Genomic DNA, 15,934 nt, shown 5'->3' on the forward strand with positions numbered 1-15,934 from the left:
TCATTCACTCATTTATTCAACAAACATTTATTGGGTATCTACTGTGGACCACACACTATTCTATGTACTTGGGATTTATCAGTGAATAAAAGAGACAAAAATGCCCTGCTACAATGAAGAACTTAATATAGGGGCTGAAGAACAGAATGGATACTGAACAAATCCTTGAACTGGAAAATCAGATCAAGGAATTCTCCTGAGGGAATCAGGAAGTTATAAATAGAAGGCAAATAAAAAATAAGAGCTATGGAGTACAGGAGTAAAAGTGACAAAGTCAGTATTATAGGAGTCCCAGGAGGAAAGGAAGATGTGGAGAATTAATGTCTAAAAACTATCCATAATGTATGGCCACAGTACACCATGCCTTTACCAAAAGCAGTCCCCAAATATCTAGGGTCCCTACCTGAGATTCTACAAAAGATTCACTCACTAAGTTTTATCTCTCAGAACCTTCAATCCACCAGAGTGTTCCTATGCCAGACAAGTCCTAAAACCCAGAGGCAACAGCCTCTTTTAAGAACCACAATCTGATGCAGCCCCCTTCTCCATACTGTCAACTTTCAGTATGGACAAGTTAGGGTACTCACTGCCTAGGTATCAACGAAGATGGAGAAAGAGACTAAGTGAAAGGAAAGGGCAGCAACAAACAAGATGGGATTTAACAAAGGTCTATGAATCCTGAAGCTTTATATAAACATATTAAATATATATATATATATTTTTAGATGCGGGGTGTTGGAATAGCTGAAAGGAGGTAAATGACATGGTGGAACTGTAACCTATAACATCCTTTGAAATTTGCTCTATAGCTACTCGTTGAATTATGCTTTGAAAATCTTCACCTTTCTGCATATACCCTATATTGCATAATAAGGAAGAACTGAAACTGTGGAACTGTAACCATAACAATTTTTGAAATAACCTCTATAACTGCTTGTTGAGCTGTACACTTAAAGTTAACACCTTTCTGTAAGTATGTTATATTTTAAAATAATGGAAATAGCTGAAGTTGTGGAACTGTGACCCATGACATTGTTTGAAATTTGCTCTCTAACTACTTGTTAAATCGTACTTTGAAAGTTATCACTGTTATGTATATATGTTAAAGTTCACAATTTTTAAAAAATGCATTAAAAAAAACCATCCATAATGTGAAGGAAAAAAGAAAAGACTGAAGATGTCAGATAAAAGTCACAGAAGTATCAATCAAGATACATAAGAGAATAAAAAGTATGCCTAGTCACATTACATTAAAAGTCAATAAAATTAAAAATAAAGATAAAATTCTAAAAGCATACAGAAACTCTCTGTATATAATCACTCCATAACAGATGAACAAATATCATTCTGTCCAAATACTTTTCAAGTATGTTGTTGAAGAAAAAGAACCCAAGGGAAAAAGCATCAAAGAAAAGGGACCTATAATTCTATAGCCAGTGAAACTATAATCTAAGAGAAAGGGCAAAATAAAGATATTCTCAGGGGTACAAAGCCTCAGAATCTACACATAAAGACTGTGTTGAATACAATCTTTCAGCAAGATTCCAACAAGAAGAAAAATTAAATCCAGGAGAAAGTTATGGATATGTGAAAAATAAAAACCTAGATAAAGATACATGTCTAAATTAAGAGACAATCAAGAAAAAGAATAACCACAAAAATTCAGATGTAGAATTCCAAAAAATACCAACATATTGCGTGTGTGTGTGTGTGTGTTTGTGTGTGTGTATGGCTTGATTAAAAACTAGTGGAAAGTGAAAAAAATGCTACAGTACTTACTTAATTTTATAAAAAGATAAGATATTGATAAGCTTTAAAATTGACAGGAAAATAAACATAATTAGTGGCTTTAATAATTGATGGCTAACTATCAAAAGCAACGAAAATATAAAGTAAAATTCTCAAAACAGTAAAAGTCATATATCTAAAGGAAAGCAAGAAAGACAAGACAAAAGAAAACACTTGAGTCAAGAACATGAAATAAGATGGCAGAAGTCAGTCCAAATATAAAAAGAATTGATATAAATGAAAATGAACATAAAATTAATATCCAGAAACATGTTGTCCTGAAGAAATTTAGGCAAGAGAGTACAAAAACATAGAAAATAAACTAACAGAAAGGATATACTGAGAAAAAACATGAATTAAAAATGATAAACATAAGGCCACTATTTTATTCACAGACTGAAAAGAAAAACCCCAGGGACAAGAAGGATTATAGGTGCTAGTAAAAGTTATAAAAATGAGAAATAAATGGTAAAGATTACCAACACATAAGCACCAACAATATAGTCTCAAAATGCATAAGCCAAATCTAATAAACACTTCTCTAGCTTTATTTTTCTCTTCCTCTTGGTAGTAACAGATGCAATTGTTGTTATATATTTGCTTATGTATTTTGTTTATACACTCTCCTCTCATATTTCCATGATATCACCCTCTTCTCCTTTACCATGACAGCCATTTCAAGCTCCTCTGCTGGCCCCTGTTTTGTTTCATTCCTTGGAGCTCCATACAGGGCACTCACAACATCTATGCGCTGGTGACTCCCAGGTCTGGTGACCATGAGCTGGTAACTTCCAGCTCCAGACAGACATGTCTAAGCTTTCCTTGATGCATGCCTCAAACTCATCCTGTCCAAAATGAATGCAACCTCTTCCCTCCACCACTCTAAGCCTCCTGCGCTGTGGTCTATGCTCAAGGCAGAGACTTAGGGGCCATCCATGATTCTTTCTCCCTCACTATTCACATTGAAACCCTCAGCACAGCTTTCCGATTCTACCCCTGCAATATAACTCAAAACCACGTGCTTCTCCCCCACTCCTCTGAACCTACCCTATCCAGGCCATCATTGGCACAGGGACCTCAGTAGACTCCTCATAGCAGCCACTGTGAACCTTTTATTGGCCTATCTTATTCCCTTCATATTTTTATGGCTTCCCATTTCCCTTAGAATCCAAACTTCTCACCATGGCAAATAAGTATCTAAATCACTCTCTCTAGCCCACTTTCACAGCCTCGGTTTGTACCATTCTTCCCTAGCTCACTATACTGCAGCCATGCTGGCCTTCTCCATATTAACACAAGACAAGCATTTTCCTGCCCCAGGAAATTTGTACATACCTATCTACTGCCTGATAGCTACTCTCTCTGATCTTTGCATAGCTGTCTTTGTTCCATCCCTTGGGTTTCAGCTTGAATTCTACCTCCTGATCTCTACACCCAAAGCAGGCCCTTTAGACCTTTCTACGTTGATCAACATGATATTCTCAGTACCTCACAGAGCCATGCCCATGGTAGGCACTTGAAAACTATTTGTTGAATGAAATAATTACTTTAAAGTTAGTGATCTAGAACAATATTTTTAATACCATACCTATGTGAATTGATAATATAGATTATTATTCACATATTGCTTTTTAAACCTTTTCCTATTGCATTCAATATATTGCAGGTCTTTTTTAACATGTTCAACAAATGAAATAAAAATATATTTTAAATATATATTATCTCTTTGACAAATCTAACAAAGCTTTCTCTTTTTAGCTTAAAAGTCTTAAAGGATATATACAACAAAAGAGATTTCAAATACAGAAACTATAATTATCCATGGTGGGTCCTCTGCTAAAATATAATTCCTAAATGACTATGCTTGGTTACTGGGTTTCTATGTCATTATTAATTGATATTTGTTTATAGTGCTCTAATTAAAAATTGGGATTACTCTTCTAGATATGAGCAATTCTGCATATTGAAAACCTACTCCATATACACACAATGTTCCATTTTTTAAAGGACATGCAATAAGTATTAATACTAATTCCAAGAGAAAAAATAAGGCTGAAAAAGAACTAAAAATTATCAGTAAGGGAAAAACCACAAGCATTTGAAATGTTTGAATAAGAAGATATGTATGAAGCATTTAAAAATATAATTTGGAGAAAATGTTGTTTTTTATCCCAACAAATAAAAATGGCTACATATAGGAAGGAAAAATTTAATTGCAACAATTAATCTATTAGTAGTATTCTAACAATCTAAAATATCCAAGTCTCTGTCCCTCTGAGTCAAAGAACAATGAAATAAATTCAGTCAACCAAACAAACAAACAAAAAAAATCCAGAAATAACATTTGTTTTAAAGCCCTTAGCTAATGCTACTTTAGTCTTCTTCATTTTCTACTTCTACAATTCTAAGTGGCTCTGTGAATTACATAAATACTGAAGCAATGCTTTGAGACGAGAGTAAGTTAGAAATTCTACACCTGGCTCTATCCAGCTTCTTAAGATATCAACATATAAAAACATAGTCTACTACACTGGCTTTCAAACTATTTTGAACTTGACCCACAGCAAAAATACAATTTGTTCTGCAGTGCTGTACACACATACCTATATGTGTACATGTAAACAAATTGAAACAAATGTCATAAAACAGTGCCTATTCTTACATTTGTAATATATTAGTGTGATATTTTACATTCTTCCTATTTTATTTTTAAAATGTTATTGCTATCCACTCAATTAATCTCCCAATTCACTGTTTGCCTTTGTCTTGCAGTTTGTAAATCACTGGTGTTCAGTAAATTTATTAAATATGTACATACTTTGATTGAATCAAAACTCATCATCTGTGAGGAACTTGAAGGAGAGTCAGAAGAATGCTGGAAAAGAAAAAGGACAAGCCTATGATGATGCATAATTCTAAAGTACAGGGAAATGATGAGAAGCGAAGCAAATGTTTGAATTGCACACTCTAGTCTAAGGCATTACCATAGACAAGGAATCCTGTAAGACCTTATCAATGGTAGCACAGAGCTCTTCAGTTTGCTGCCTGAGCTGTGCAGGGGAAAACAACTGGAAAAATTGAAACCAGGTACTGGGTTAGCAATGAGTTTCAGGATCCCATACAAAAAGTGGGGGTGATATGAAGTTTTTACCTCCAAAGGTGGGTCTAACACGTTGTCCTTGGAGACACTTTCAGTCTTGACTGGCTCATCTAGTGCCTAGTGGTAAATAAAACAGTTCTAATATGAGGCTTTTAGTCAAATATGATCACATTAGAAAAGTTTCTTCAAAGAAAAAATCAAAAGGAGCCTTATATCTCAACCAAATTCTGTATATGTCAATATTTATAAGGAAAAAAATCTATGAAACACTTGATGATCTGTTCTCTAATGTTTCTAATTTGGAAGCATGTTGCACATTTTTAAAGTTCCTCCTGTGAAATTAATCTCTGATGTAAGGTGTCACGATCAAGAAATGAGGCTGAGCTTTTAAATACACAAAAAGGAACTTGGACATCTTATACACCTAGATGAGCACTATCCCCTTAAAAGCTGTCACTTTGGGAAGCTACACTCATAAATAACAATTACAAGAAACACGCAAAAAAAATCTTTACTTTAAAATCATGCCTCACTTTTCATCATTTTTATCCAAAATGTCTTGACCACCTAACTCATCAGACTTGGCCTCAAATGACATTTAACCATTTTCAAAATGAAACAACATTTTTTATTATGATACATTTCACATATATCATTAGAGAGAATAATATAATAAACAAGCCTAAACACTCCATCAAGAATAAGAAGTAAAATATTCAAAATTCTAGAAGCCAACGCATATTCCTCTCTGCTTAGATTATCTCCAAATTTCACCATTACAAACTGTACAATAGCCATCACCCATGAGCAAGTTTCTTACACACTTGTTCATAGTTTAAGACTGAAATAGCCACATAATAGCATAACAGAGTATGGCCATTTTAACTTTATCAGTATTGTCAAATTGCTCTTTAAAATGATTGTATAATTTTACATTCAGAATAGCAATGAATGAGAGTTCCTGTTTTTTTCCATATCTTCACCAACACCACATATTTTCACACTTTAAAATAATGTTAACATTCCAATGTACATGAAATAGGATCTCACTTTGGTTTTGAACTTCATTTCCCTGATAATATTTGAGATTGGGCATCTTTCATAGATTTACTGATCATTCACATTTCCTCTTCTGTGAATTTTCTGTTCATATATTTGTTCATTTTTCTATTGGGTAGTCTGCTTTTTGTTTTTTTGTTTTTTGGGGGGGGAAATTTTTGTATAATCTGAATACAAATCATTTGTCAATTGTATCTGGTGTAAATGTTGTCTCCTAGTCTTGGCTTCCTTTATCACATATTGTGATGATGTCTTTTGATTATATCTAGAAGTGTTTCACTGTAATGTGGTGAAATATGTCAATATTTTCCTTTGTGCTTGCAGCCTTCTTTCATAAATTCTTCCCTGCTCCAAGAGATCATAATGATCTTTTCCAACATTTTGTCCTAAATAAAGTTTTGCTTTAAATTTAAATCTTTAATGCACATGGTATTTATCTTGTGCATGGAAAAAAGTTACAATTACATTTTACTTAATTTTTCTTTGTGAATAACCAATTCCCATCTTATTATGATACTGCTATTTATCAAGTTTGCATATATGTGAGCAGTTCTATATTCTGCTTTAATTATCTATGCATTTATCTGATTTATGAATAACATATTTTTATACCATAGTTTCATAGTAGCCCTAATATCTGATAGAGTTGTTTTCTTCACTTTTTTCTTCTTCAAAACCTCTTGTCTAATCCTTGGCCCTTTATTCTTTTAATTTAATTTTAGGATATATTTGCCAAATTCCACAAAAATATTGTTGGGGCATTTTAGTAGGAATAGTATTTAATTTGTAGATCAATATGAATAACATTGGCATCTTTTCAATGAACATAGCTATAGCTCTTTAAATATTTCTTTGAAACCTTCCAATAAAATTTTTTTTCTCAAAAAGTTATTGTACATATTTTATTAGATGAATTCTCAGTATCTTGTATAAATGATTGCAATTGTAAATTGTACCTTTGTAAAACTGTCATCTATTTTTTATGGAATATGGGATTTCAATTGCTTTCTATATTCATTGAAGTTGGTAAATTGTCTTAGCTATTTTAGTAATTTTGTAAATTCTCTTGGAATTTCTATGTAGGAAATCATATCAGATTAAGTATAGCTTTTGTTTCTTCCTTACAAACCTTTGTTTTTCTTTTCTCCCTTTATTGCCTAAAACCGTCAGTAATATGTTAAATAGAAGAACAAATATCCTTATCTAATAACTGATTTTAAAAGGAATACCTATTTTATTTTACCATTAAATATGATGTTTGCCAAAATTTCAGATATAAACCCTTTTGTAAGAAAAGCAATTCATTTCTCATCTGTTAAAAATTTTTACAGTGAATTTGTGCTGAAACTTTATCATCGCTTTTTCTACATATATACACTCTTATTCCATATGAGATATCTATATCTACATGAGATAACCATGCTTTTACTTTGTAATTAGTTAATATGATAACATAAATCAATGTCATATTCTTAGAATACACCCAATTCAATTATAATGCTCACATATACACACACAATGATGGTTTCATTTGCTAATATGTTTTCTTAATTTGTTTGCATTTATGCTTTTAAAGGAGATCGACTTTGTTCTTCCCTTCTAATTCTTCATTGGTTTTGATATCAAAATTATCCTAGCCTTACAACATGAGTTATAGAGAATTACTACCTCTTTTCCTATCCTCTTAAAAAGTTTGCATAAAATATAATCTCTTTTAAAGATTGGATTCATATATAAAATCATCTGGGCCTGATGTAAGCTTTTGTAGGAAGATTTTTTTAAACTACTAATTCACTGTCTTCAATGGTTTTAGGAATTATTTGGCTATCTATTTTACTTCAGTCAGTTTTGTTATATTACATTTTTCTAGGAAATCATGCCTTTGTCTAAGTTTAACAACACATATGGTTTCATAATGTTCTTTATTATTTTTAATATCTACTTTACATGTAATTATATCTTCATTACCATATCTAAATGTATTTGTGTGTACTCTTTTTACCTTAATTTCTGGAGAATTATCAATTTTCTAGTCTCTCCATTGGATTAACCTTTTGCTTTGATCCTCTTTACATACTTGTATTCCATTTCAGTAAGTACTGTTCATATCTTTACTATTTCTTTCCTTTTACATTCTTTGGATTTATCTTGTTTTCCCAATCCCCACAAATTGTGATATACAAGTATGGTCATTCACATTCAATTCTAAATACATTTTTAAAACTTCCATTATCTTTCTTATATCTATGGGTTATTTAAAAATAGTTTTTCTTTTTAATTTTTAAATATATGGGGATTTTTATTCAATTTTTTAATATTCCCTACTAATTTAGTTATATCATAGCCAGAGAATTCCTTACTCATAATGGAAATGTCTCATGTATTCTGAGATTTATTGGTATAAGATGTGCTCAATTTTTGTAAATATTCCATGTGTGCCTAAGAAAATTATTCTCTGTTGGATGCAATTTTCTGTGTATTTGTGTGAATGTGTGTGTGTGTAAGATCAGGATTATTAATTGTTTTGTTCAAATCATCTCTACTTTTAACTGGATTTTTGCCTGTTTAATCTATTAATAATTGACAATGGCATGATACATCTCACAGAACTGTAGCAGGTCTACTAATTTATCCCTATACTCCTAAGAATTTTCCCTCAACACACTTTGAGGTCATTTTATCAGCTATATTCATAATTAGAAATAGTACAACTTCTCATGAATTAAATATTTAGCATTATGAAGTAAACCTCTATATCCCAAATAGTGCTTTGTGTCTTAGCCCTCTCTGACATGAAGTTTTTGGACCATTTGTGCTGTGTAAGTAATAAAACAGTCATTTGCTGAAAGATTCTGTTTTGCCTAAGCCTGTGTTCCCACAATGCACCATGGAGCAACTCACTACACATCTAATAATTGTTTTTTGTTTTTTGTTTTCTTGAGGTAGGCTACATGTTCCTGTATCTTTGCATGTCTAGAAATTTGGATCATAGCCTGGACATTTTGGATATTCTGTAAAAACTCCAGATTCTCTTATGTTCCCCTGAAGAATATTATTTTTGTGTGTGCTTAGTTTTAGCAGGCAATTAATTTAACTAAATTCAAACTCAAAACTTTCTGTCTCCTGGTATTGGGAAGCAAATGAAATCTATTTTAAGTTATTTAATCCTTAGCTGGGCTTAATGGGTGCCTGTATAATTCAGGGGTTATCTAGAAATTTGGACAGGATTTACACAGCATTTGGGGCTTCCCTTCGGTGGTTCTGTCCTCTGTCGGAGTTCTCCCTCTCTCACTCTCCAGTTCCTCTATGACCCCATAACGTGTCCCCTGATTCTCCAACCAGCAGTCTTCAGGTTTCCATATGAGCTTTAGCTGCTCCCTGGTGAGAAGTCTTAGGTAAAAAACCATAAAATCTAGAAATCCACCTGATGTGACTTCCTTCTTCCAAGTGCTCACCCCCTGCGGTTTCTATCTGCTCTTAGTCTCTCTCCAACACCTTCAGGCAGTTCTGTTCTATATTTTTCCAGAGTTATCATTGTTATCTGAAAAGCAGTTAGTTCAATACAAGCTCCTCTTCCATTTCCAGAAGGAGATGGAAGCAAATTAATTTTAATTTTAAATTTTCAGCACAAATTTTCCTTATCATAGAGGTTGTATAAATTCAAATTCCAAATTCACCTGAGGTAAAGCATATGATTAAAGATTTTTCCCCATTTTTTCCCCTACCCTGAACCTAGGCTGATATAAGAAACTTTGCTTGTCATTTCCCTTTGCAAGTTTTTTTTTCAAATCCATCCTGTAACTGGACATGTAACTCTTCAAGGTCCTAGCTTATGATAGGAATGAAGTTCCAGTTCTCCATCTCACCTCGTACCAAGTCTTCTCCCCCTCTTGCCAAGCTGACAGTAAATCCCAATCCCCATGGTTAATGAATCTGCCCACATCTCCAGAACAACCAGAGCATGACACCCTGATTAACAATCTTAATTTCAGCTTGCTTTTGGTGTTTGACCCTTGAGGATTACCCATGATTTTTAATGAGCCCATTTTGATACTGGGTTGAGCCACATGAAATTGCCAGTATTTGAGTGACAATAACCTTCAAAAATGGCAATTTCATATGATTTAATTTATTTTTTAAAAAGCATGTTTGTTTTATTTTGGTCAATTCTGGGTATTTTACAATAGGAAGTTTTTTCAAGATACCCAGTTCCAATCCACTTACAAAGTTGGACAATCTGACATCTTAAGGTTATTCAAAAACTATGTGTCATGAGTCTGAAGGCAATTCCAAAAGAGGTCACACAAATGAGTTAAGCAGTTGTAGACTAATTAGAAAGAAGTAGCCTAGTTCTCAAGGTAGTTACTTTCAAGAGAAAAATAATTTACCTGCGTAAATATGTTCTGGCAAATTTGTAAATAAACAAAAACTCTCAGCTCTCTACTGTCATGTCTTGTGAAACTTTAAAAAGTACAGGCTGCCTTGTCCTCTTTTGATTTGTCTCCTATTCCTCATTTCCTCATTATCATTCTAATATAGTCATACCTTTCTAGAAAGTGTCACATCAGTCATGGAACCACAGAATTCACTGTTCTCCAGTAACTATTTTCTTCCTTCTAACAGGGATATACAGATCCAGAACTATAAACCTTCACCCAATATTAATGCAACCTTCCAACGGGCACTATGTAAGGTTGTCATTTTGGCATGAGATCTACCCCCCTAGAATTCAGGAAAGTGACATCTAAGTAGATGAGATTTCATCTTTCCCCACATATCAATAGCTCAGAAAGGAAAATACTGACTGAGAATATTTTTCAAAATCAACAACTCCATATTGAGTAATGAAATCTGGAACAGTAGCTATGATAATCTAATAGAAAAACAGGGCTGCCTCTTATCTTACTGTGGCAGTTTGAATCATGCACACCCCCACACACACACACCTAAAATATATGTCCTTAATCTGCATTCTGGTGGTGGTGTGAACCACCATTATAAATAGGATCACTTGAAGATATTTTTAATTAAGGTGTGACTCAACTGAATGAGATTGGGTCTTAATCTGGATTACTGAAGAAATTCAGACAAAAGAATCTGTGACTAGAAGCCTTGAGTCAACAGAACCTGGAAGAGAAAGGAGAGGGACATTTCCATGTGAATGGAAAATCCAAGTAACTCCTAGAATGCCACAGTCTTTGGGGAGAAAGCATCACTTTGCCGATGCCTCAATTTTGGACTTCTCCCAGCCTCAAAACTGCAAGACAATAAATTCCTGTTGTTTCAGCCAACCCATTGCACGTTATCTGTGTTGGCAGCTGGAAAACTAAGACACTCACCATAAAAGTCTCTCTTCTGCTTTCCTCTTTCATACTCTAAATTTTTGATTAATCAAGGGAAATAGATGGCAGGGAATAAAAAATTCCAAAAAATAATAATAATAATAAATTCTAGGCGGTGTTCAGTTTAAACTTTTCTCTGACACGGCCTCTAACTATAGCACTATTGTGGAGAGAAGAAGAAGGTCAGAAATGAAAGACGAAGACTGAGACCAAACTCCAGAGGAGAGAAATTTGGTTGGACCTTGCTTTGTTTTCCAAAAATACCTCCCATCTGCTCTTTACTTACATGCTGCCCTTAAACTGTGAAGAAAAAATTGGGTTTTTTGAACATATGGTGACATTTTCTACGACATGCTATTTACTTTGCCTAGATGATCCTCCCCCACTCTCAGTCCACTTAGAGAACCCCATTCACTCCAATAACCCCATCAAACTCCTTCCCACATAGTTCTTGGGCTTCACACCAGACAGCTGGTCACTCCTTCTTTGGGGGCACCATGGTACTTTTAACATACCTCAATCATTTTATATCATGACTATTTTTTTTCAAATGCATTCCTACCCTACTGGACCATTTTTCAAAAAACATAGCATTTAGCTTTGTATCCACAAGATAGAACACGTGATAGGTGCTCAGTAGAGATCCTCCTGATGGATTGAGAGATGAATGGATGAATAAGTAGAAGTTGAATGAATGAGTGAATAATGGATATAAGATTTTAAGACTCTCTGGCAAAATCCTCTAGAGATGTGATTTAATGCTTTGAATATTTTAAGTAACAAATACATTTTTTCTCTTCCCATATTATAATTACATTTATTTGCCATCAAAATCTGAGCATGTAATCAGTGTTAGCATAATGTATCGATATTTTTTTCGGCCAAAACCAAATAAGGTTGATATATTGGTTAGTCTATGGAAACTTATTGCAGGCAGATATCTTTAAATTACTGACATTCACTCACGGATTGCTGAAAATATCTATTCAGATCCCTTGGAAAATTAGGCAAGACAGCTCGTGCAAGGTCAGTAATGCTGAGACTTTGAAATGGGGCAAATATTCAGACTGCATTAAAATTTCTTGGGAAACAGTTTTGAGTTTAAATATTCTTGAAATTTACTAGAATTGATTTTTTTTTATTGAGAGTCGTTTGTCAAATGCATCATCCTAATCCAGTCCCTCCAGCAACCATAAAAAATAAATAGCTTTTTTCCCATTGTAGTTCAAAAATGCATCAAAAGAAAATAGTTTAAATCTCCACTAACAAGATGTCTGACCATAGATTGCTTTTTGACAACTTAGCCAACAGTATTGTAATGATGTTTCTTTAGATTTATTCATTTTAAGTGGAGTTCTCCCCAAATATTCTCCAATAAAAATATTTATTAAAAAATATTTTTCTGCCATATTGGACTATATCCAATGGAGGGATAAATGTGGCAGGCACTGAATCACATTTTTAAAGATTCTCAAATAATATAAATTACAAGAAATGTTCTATAATTAGACATGTTTATATTTTTATCACAACAGTCAACTTTGTGGCCCAACTTTTGAAAAGAGACATAGTAAAACTGATGTTTAGCAGGAAATAGTTTCTGAGTTTAGCACTACATTTTAATTAAGAGCCAAGGACTATGAACTAGTATTGTAAATCAAAGTCCTTACAGGAAAGTAGGCCAATAAATTATAATAGATGTTACCCACTGAAAAGAAGCCTCTGTAATAGAATTGCAGTCATATTTTTAGTTAGATATGTTGAATCAGTCTAACCTGGTCCTTTAGGAAATAGGATTAAGATCTAAGAATCCAAAAAAAAGAATGAATTATTACACTCTAAATGGAGTTTGAAAGTCAACTGCTTCTAAAGGAAGAGTAACCTAAAACAGCCTATAATTTTTTTGTGTGATGTCTAACTAGATTTCAAAAATTTCATAGGCAAGTTATGTATTTTAGTAATGATCAAATTCACCACCAAAATTGATTCATGCAAGCCCTAAATGTTCCTTTACTTTGTGGATCTGACCAGATATTTGCTGGAATAAATCCCCTGAGGACTACAAAAAGCTTGCTTGATATTCAGTCATTAATACAAAACCATTTGGAGGACTTATGATATTCTCAACAAATGAAATCTCACTTAGATTATTTAGTTGGGGATTAGGGTTTGAATAGCATTCAGCACTGAAGAAAAGAGAAAAAGTACACTGCAAGCCAAAGGAACTTCCAGATATATAAAAGTACACCTTCTTGAAAGATGTAGAAATATTTACCAGTAGATTATTTTCATATGATTCATTTAAAAATAAATTTCAAGGACTGAGGAAATCTACTTAGCATTTTGGTCCCAAGATCTCTGGTGGATTAAATGTCCCACCTGCTCACACAGAAGGGAGTTTCTGCAAACCATTACAGCCAGCTTCGAGCCTGCTCCATCGTAGGTAAATGGCAGGAGAACCCAAAACTTTCCTTCATTTACTTAAGGATATCAGAAGAGTGTTCCTTATTTCCAGCCAGCACTGCCTCCCTCTAATTGGCCTCATCTCTATGAGTACCTTCAGGAATCAGGCTGTTTATAACCTCTTACTCATTCAAGTATTCTCAGACCTAAAACATTTCCAATTCCTTTCATCTTTCCTCATAAAGACAAACTACTTTTGTTGTTCTAATTTAATGAGGATTTAAATACATTTTATCAAGTAACGAAAGTGGTTTGTAGACAGGAATCCAAAAATCATCATCTCCTGCTTGGTATTTGACTTGAGCTAGCCAGATATCAGTGTTGCATGGTGAGCAGGGAAAAGGTAGGGGGACAGTCAGATCTGGTTTGAGGGTCAATGCAGTAACTTAGCCCTGATGCTTTGAGAAATTTACCAAGCTTCTCCAAGTATCCAATTTCTCAAACAGTTGTGAAGATGGTAAAGCATTTAGCTCAGTAGCTGATACACTGGAGTACTCAATATGACATCCATTGTGACTCTATTGTCTAGTCACCAAGTCTAAAACCAACTAAATTCCCTTTCAGCAGAAGGCCCTTTATCTTTTCCAAAGAAGTAGCATCCATGAGGAAGACTCTTGATTATCATTCCTCCAATTGTCATAGGCCCCTTTATTTTTATATTCCTATAAGCAAAAATCTGACTTAAGATCCTGTAGAGAAAATGCTCATTCAGTGAACATTTAACAAGAAATTACTATATTCCCTCAAATAGTTCATGGTAGAGAAAGAAACCAACAAATAAACATAAATCAATACGGCATAGCAAGTGCTTTAAAAGAGGAACATGCATGGTAGACAACAGAACTGATTAGCTTAGAATTGAATACTGGGTGCTTCTCCATTGCTAAAGAAATTGAGAATGCATTCACATTTTGTACTAATCTAAATAAAGTTATGCCTCTAATACAGCACATGTGTTAAGTTACTCACGAGGTTTATGTTACAGTTTTGAGAAATGCAGAGATCTTAAAATACTCTTGCCTGAAGACATATGTTTAATCAGATTGGAGTTTACCAACTCATGCATTAAAAATTAAACTGGCAGTTTAGGATGAATTGATCTGACAACTGAAAAAACATCTCAGAACTCCCCTTTTCTATTTTTATACCATAATTTTTACTGTTGTCTTCAAAATGCCTGTTTTTATCTTCCTTCTGCCAGAAAAAGTAGCATTTTTATCCCATAACTCTCCATTTAAATATTTTACCCTATGTATTTTTTGCTGTTATAGACTTGAACTGCTCCAGAATTCTTTCAAACCACACATACTTATGAATTAAAAGAATCTTGAAAATAACAGATAACAATGCCATTTGTTAGTAAAATAGTACATAACCCTAGCCCTGATTTATGCTGAGGAATACTTATAAGGAAGGGAAGAGAGAATTTAAAATTACATTTAAAGAAAAAATTAAGACATTCATGGAAAAATAGTATTTACTTGTGAGACAATAAAGAAACATATTATTTGATTTCATCTTTCCTTTCAATATCATAATCCATTTACTTTTGAATTTTACTTTGTGTCCAAAAGTTTAATTTTAACTTTTTACCTGTTGCTCATCAGACTTAGAAGACAGAAGGAAAAATTAGGCAATAAGAGAGAAAGACCTTTAACATTTTCTGCAAAGGATAGCAGTACACATATCAATATTGAAATGTCCATTTCAAAATTATTTTCTCTACAGAGCACAATATATTGAACAGAATGTAATAAAGTCTGCGGATAGTCACAAATACAAGTAGATCTGATTACTTTGTTCCTGCTTTACAATCACTTGTATTTCATCCTTGTGTCAGTCTTAGAGAAGATGATTATTGGCAAGAGATTAAGCCTAAAACCCTGAAGCCAATATGTTAAAATATGTCTTACATTTATCTCATCCTGGAGAGCCTTTGTTAAGACCTTAAGTTAAAAGTACTTTCCTACTAAATGTTCACAGGAGAAAAAAAGATAGAATATGGGATAAACCATAAATTTAAGAATTGATGCAGCCAATGAATTACAGATGAGAAGTACCAGAAACCTCATGTCCCCTGCCAACAAAATTTACTCTTTTGAAAATGATGGACTTCATCCAGAATGATTAAAGCTGAAACTAAGCTAGTGATTCAATGATAGCTTAATGCTTGCAAAGTTGA

At 33.4% G+C, this 15,934-nt stretch overlaps 1 protein-coding gene across 1 annotated transcript in view; it reads right to left on the reverse strand.

The window, feature by feature from the left end:
• The window catches only part of LOC119539691 (muscular LMNA interacting protein), a 159,160-nt gene that overhangs the window by 100,675 nt on the left and 42,551 nt on the right, over nucleotides 1-15,934 (reverse strand). Inside the window, exons 6-8 of the mRNA XM_037843397.1 lie at nucleotides 4,940-5,005; nucleotides 4,773-4,856; nucleotides 4,607-4,663 (exon numbers count right to left, since the gene is read on the reverse strand). Coding sequence (XP_037699325.1) covers nucleotides 4,607-4,663; nucleotides 4,773-4,856; nucleotides 4,940-5,005 — 207 coding nt within the window. The remainder of the gene's footprint in view (nucleotides 1-4,606; nucleotides 4,664-4,772; nucleotides 4,857-4,939; nucleotides 5,006-15,934) is intronic.

Source organism: Choloepus didactylus, chromosome 7 (genome assembly GCF_015220235.1).
Source record: "Choloepus didactylus isolate mChoDid1 chromosome 7, mChoDid1.pri, whole genome shotgun sequence".
In the NCBI taxonomy this organism is placed as follows: domain Eukaryota; kingdom Metazoa; phylum Chordata; class Mammalia; order Pilosa; family Megalonychidae; genus Choloepus; species Choloepus didactylus.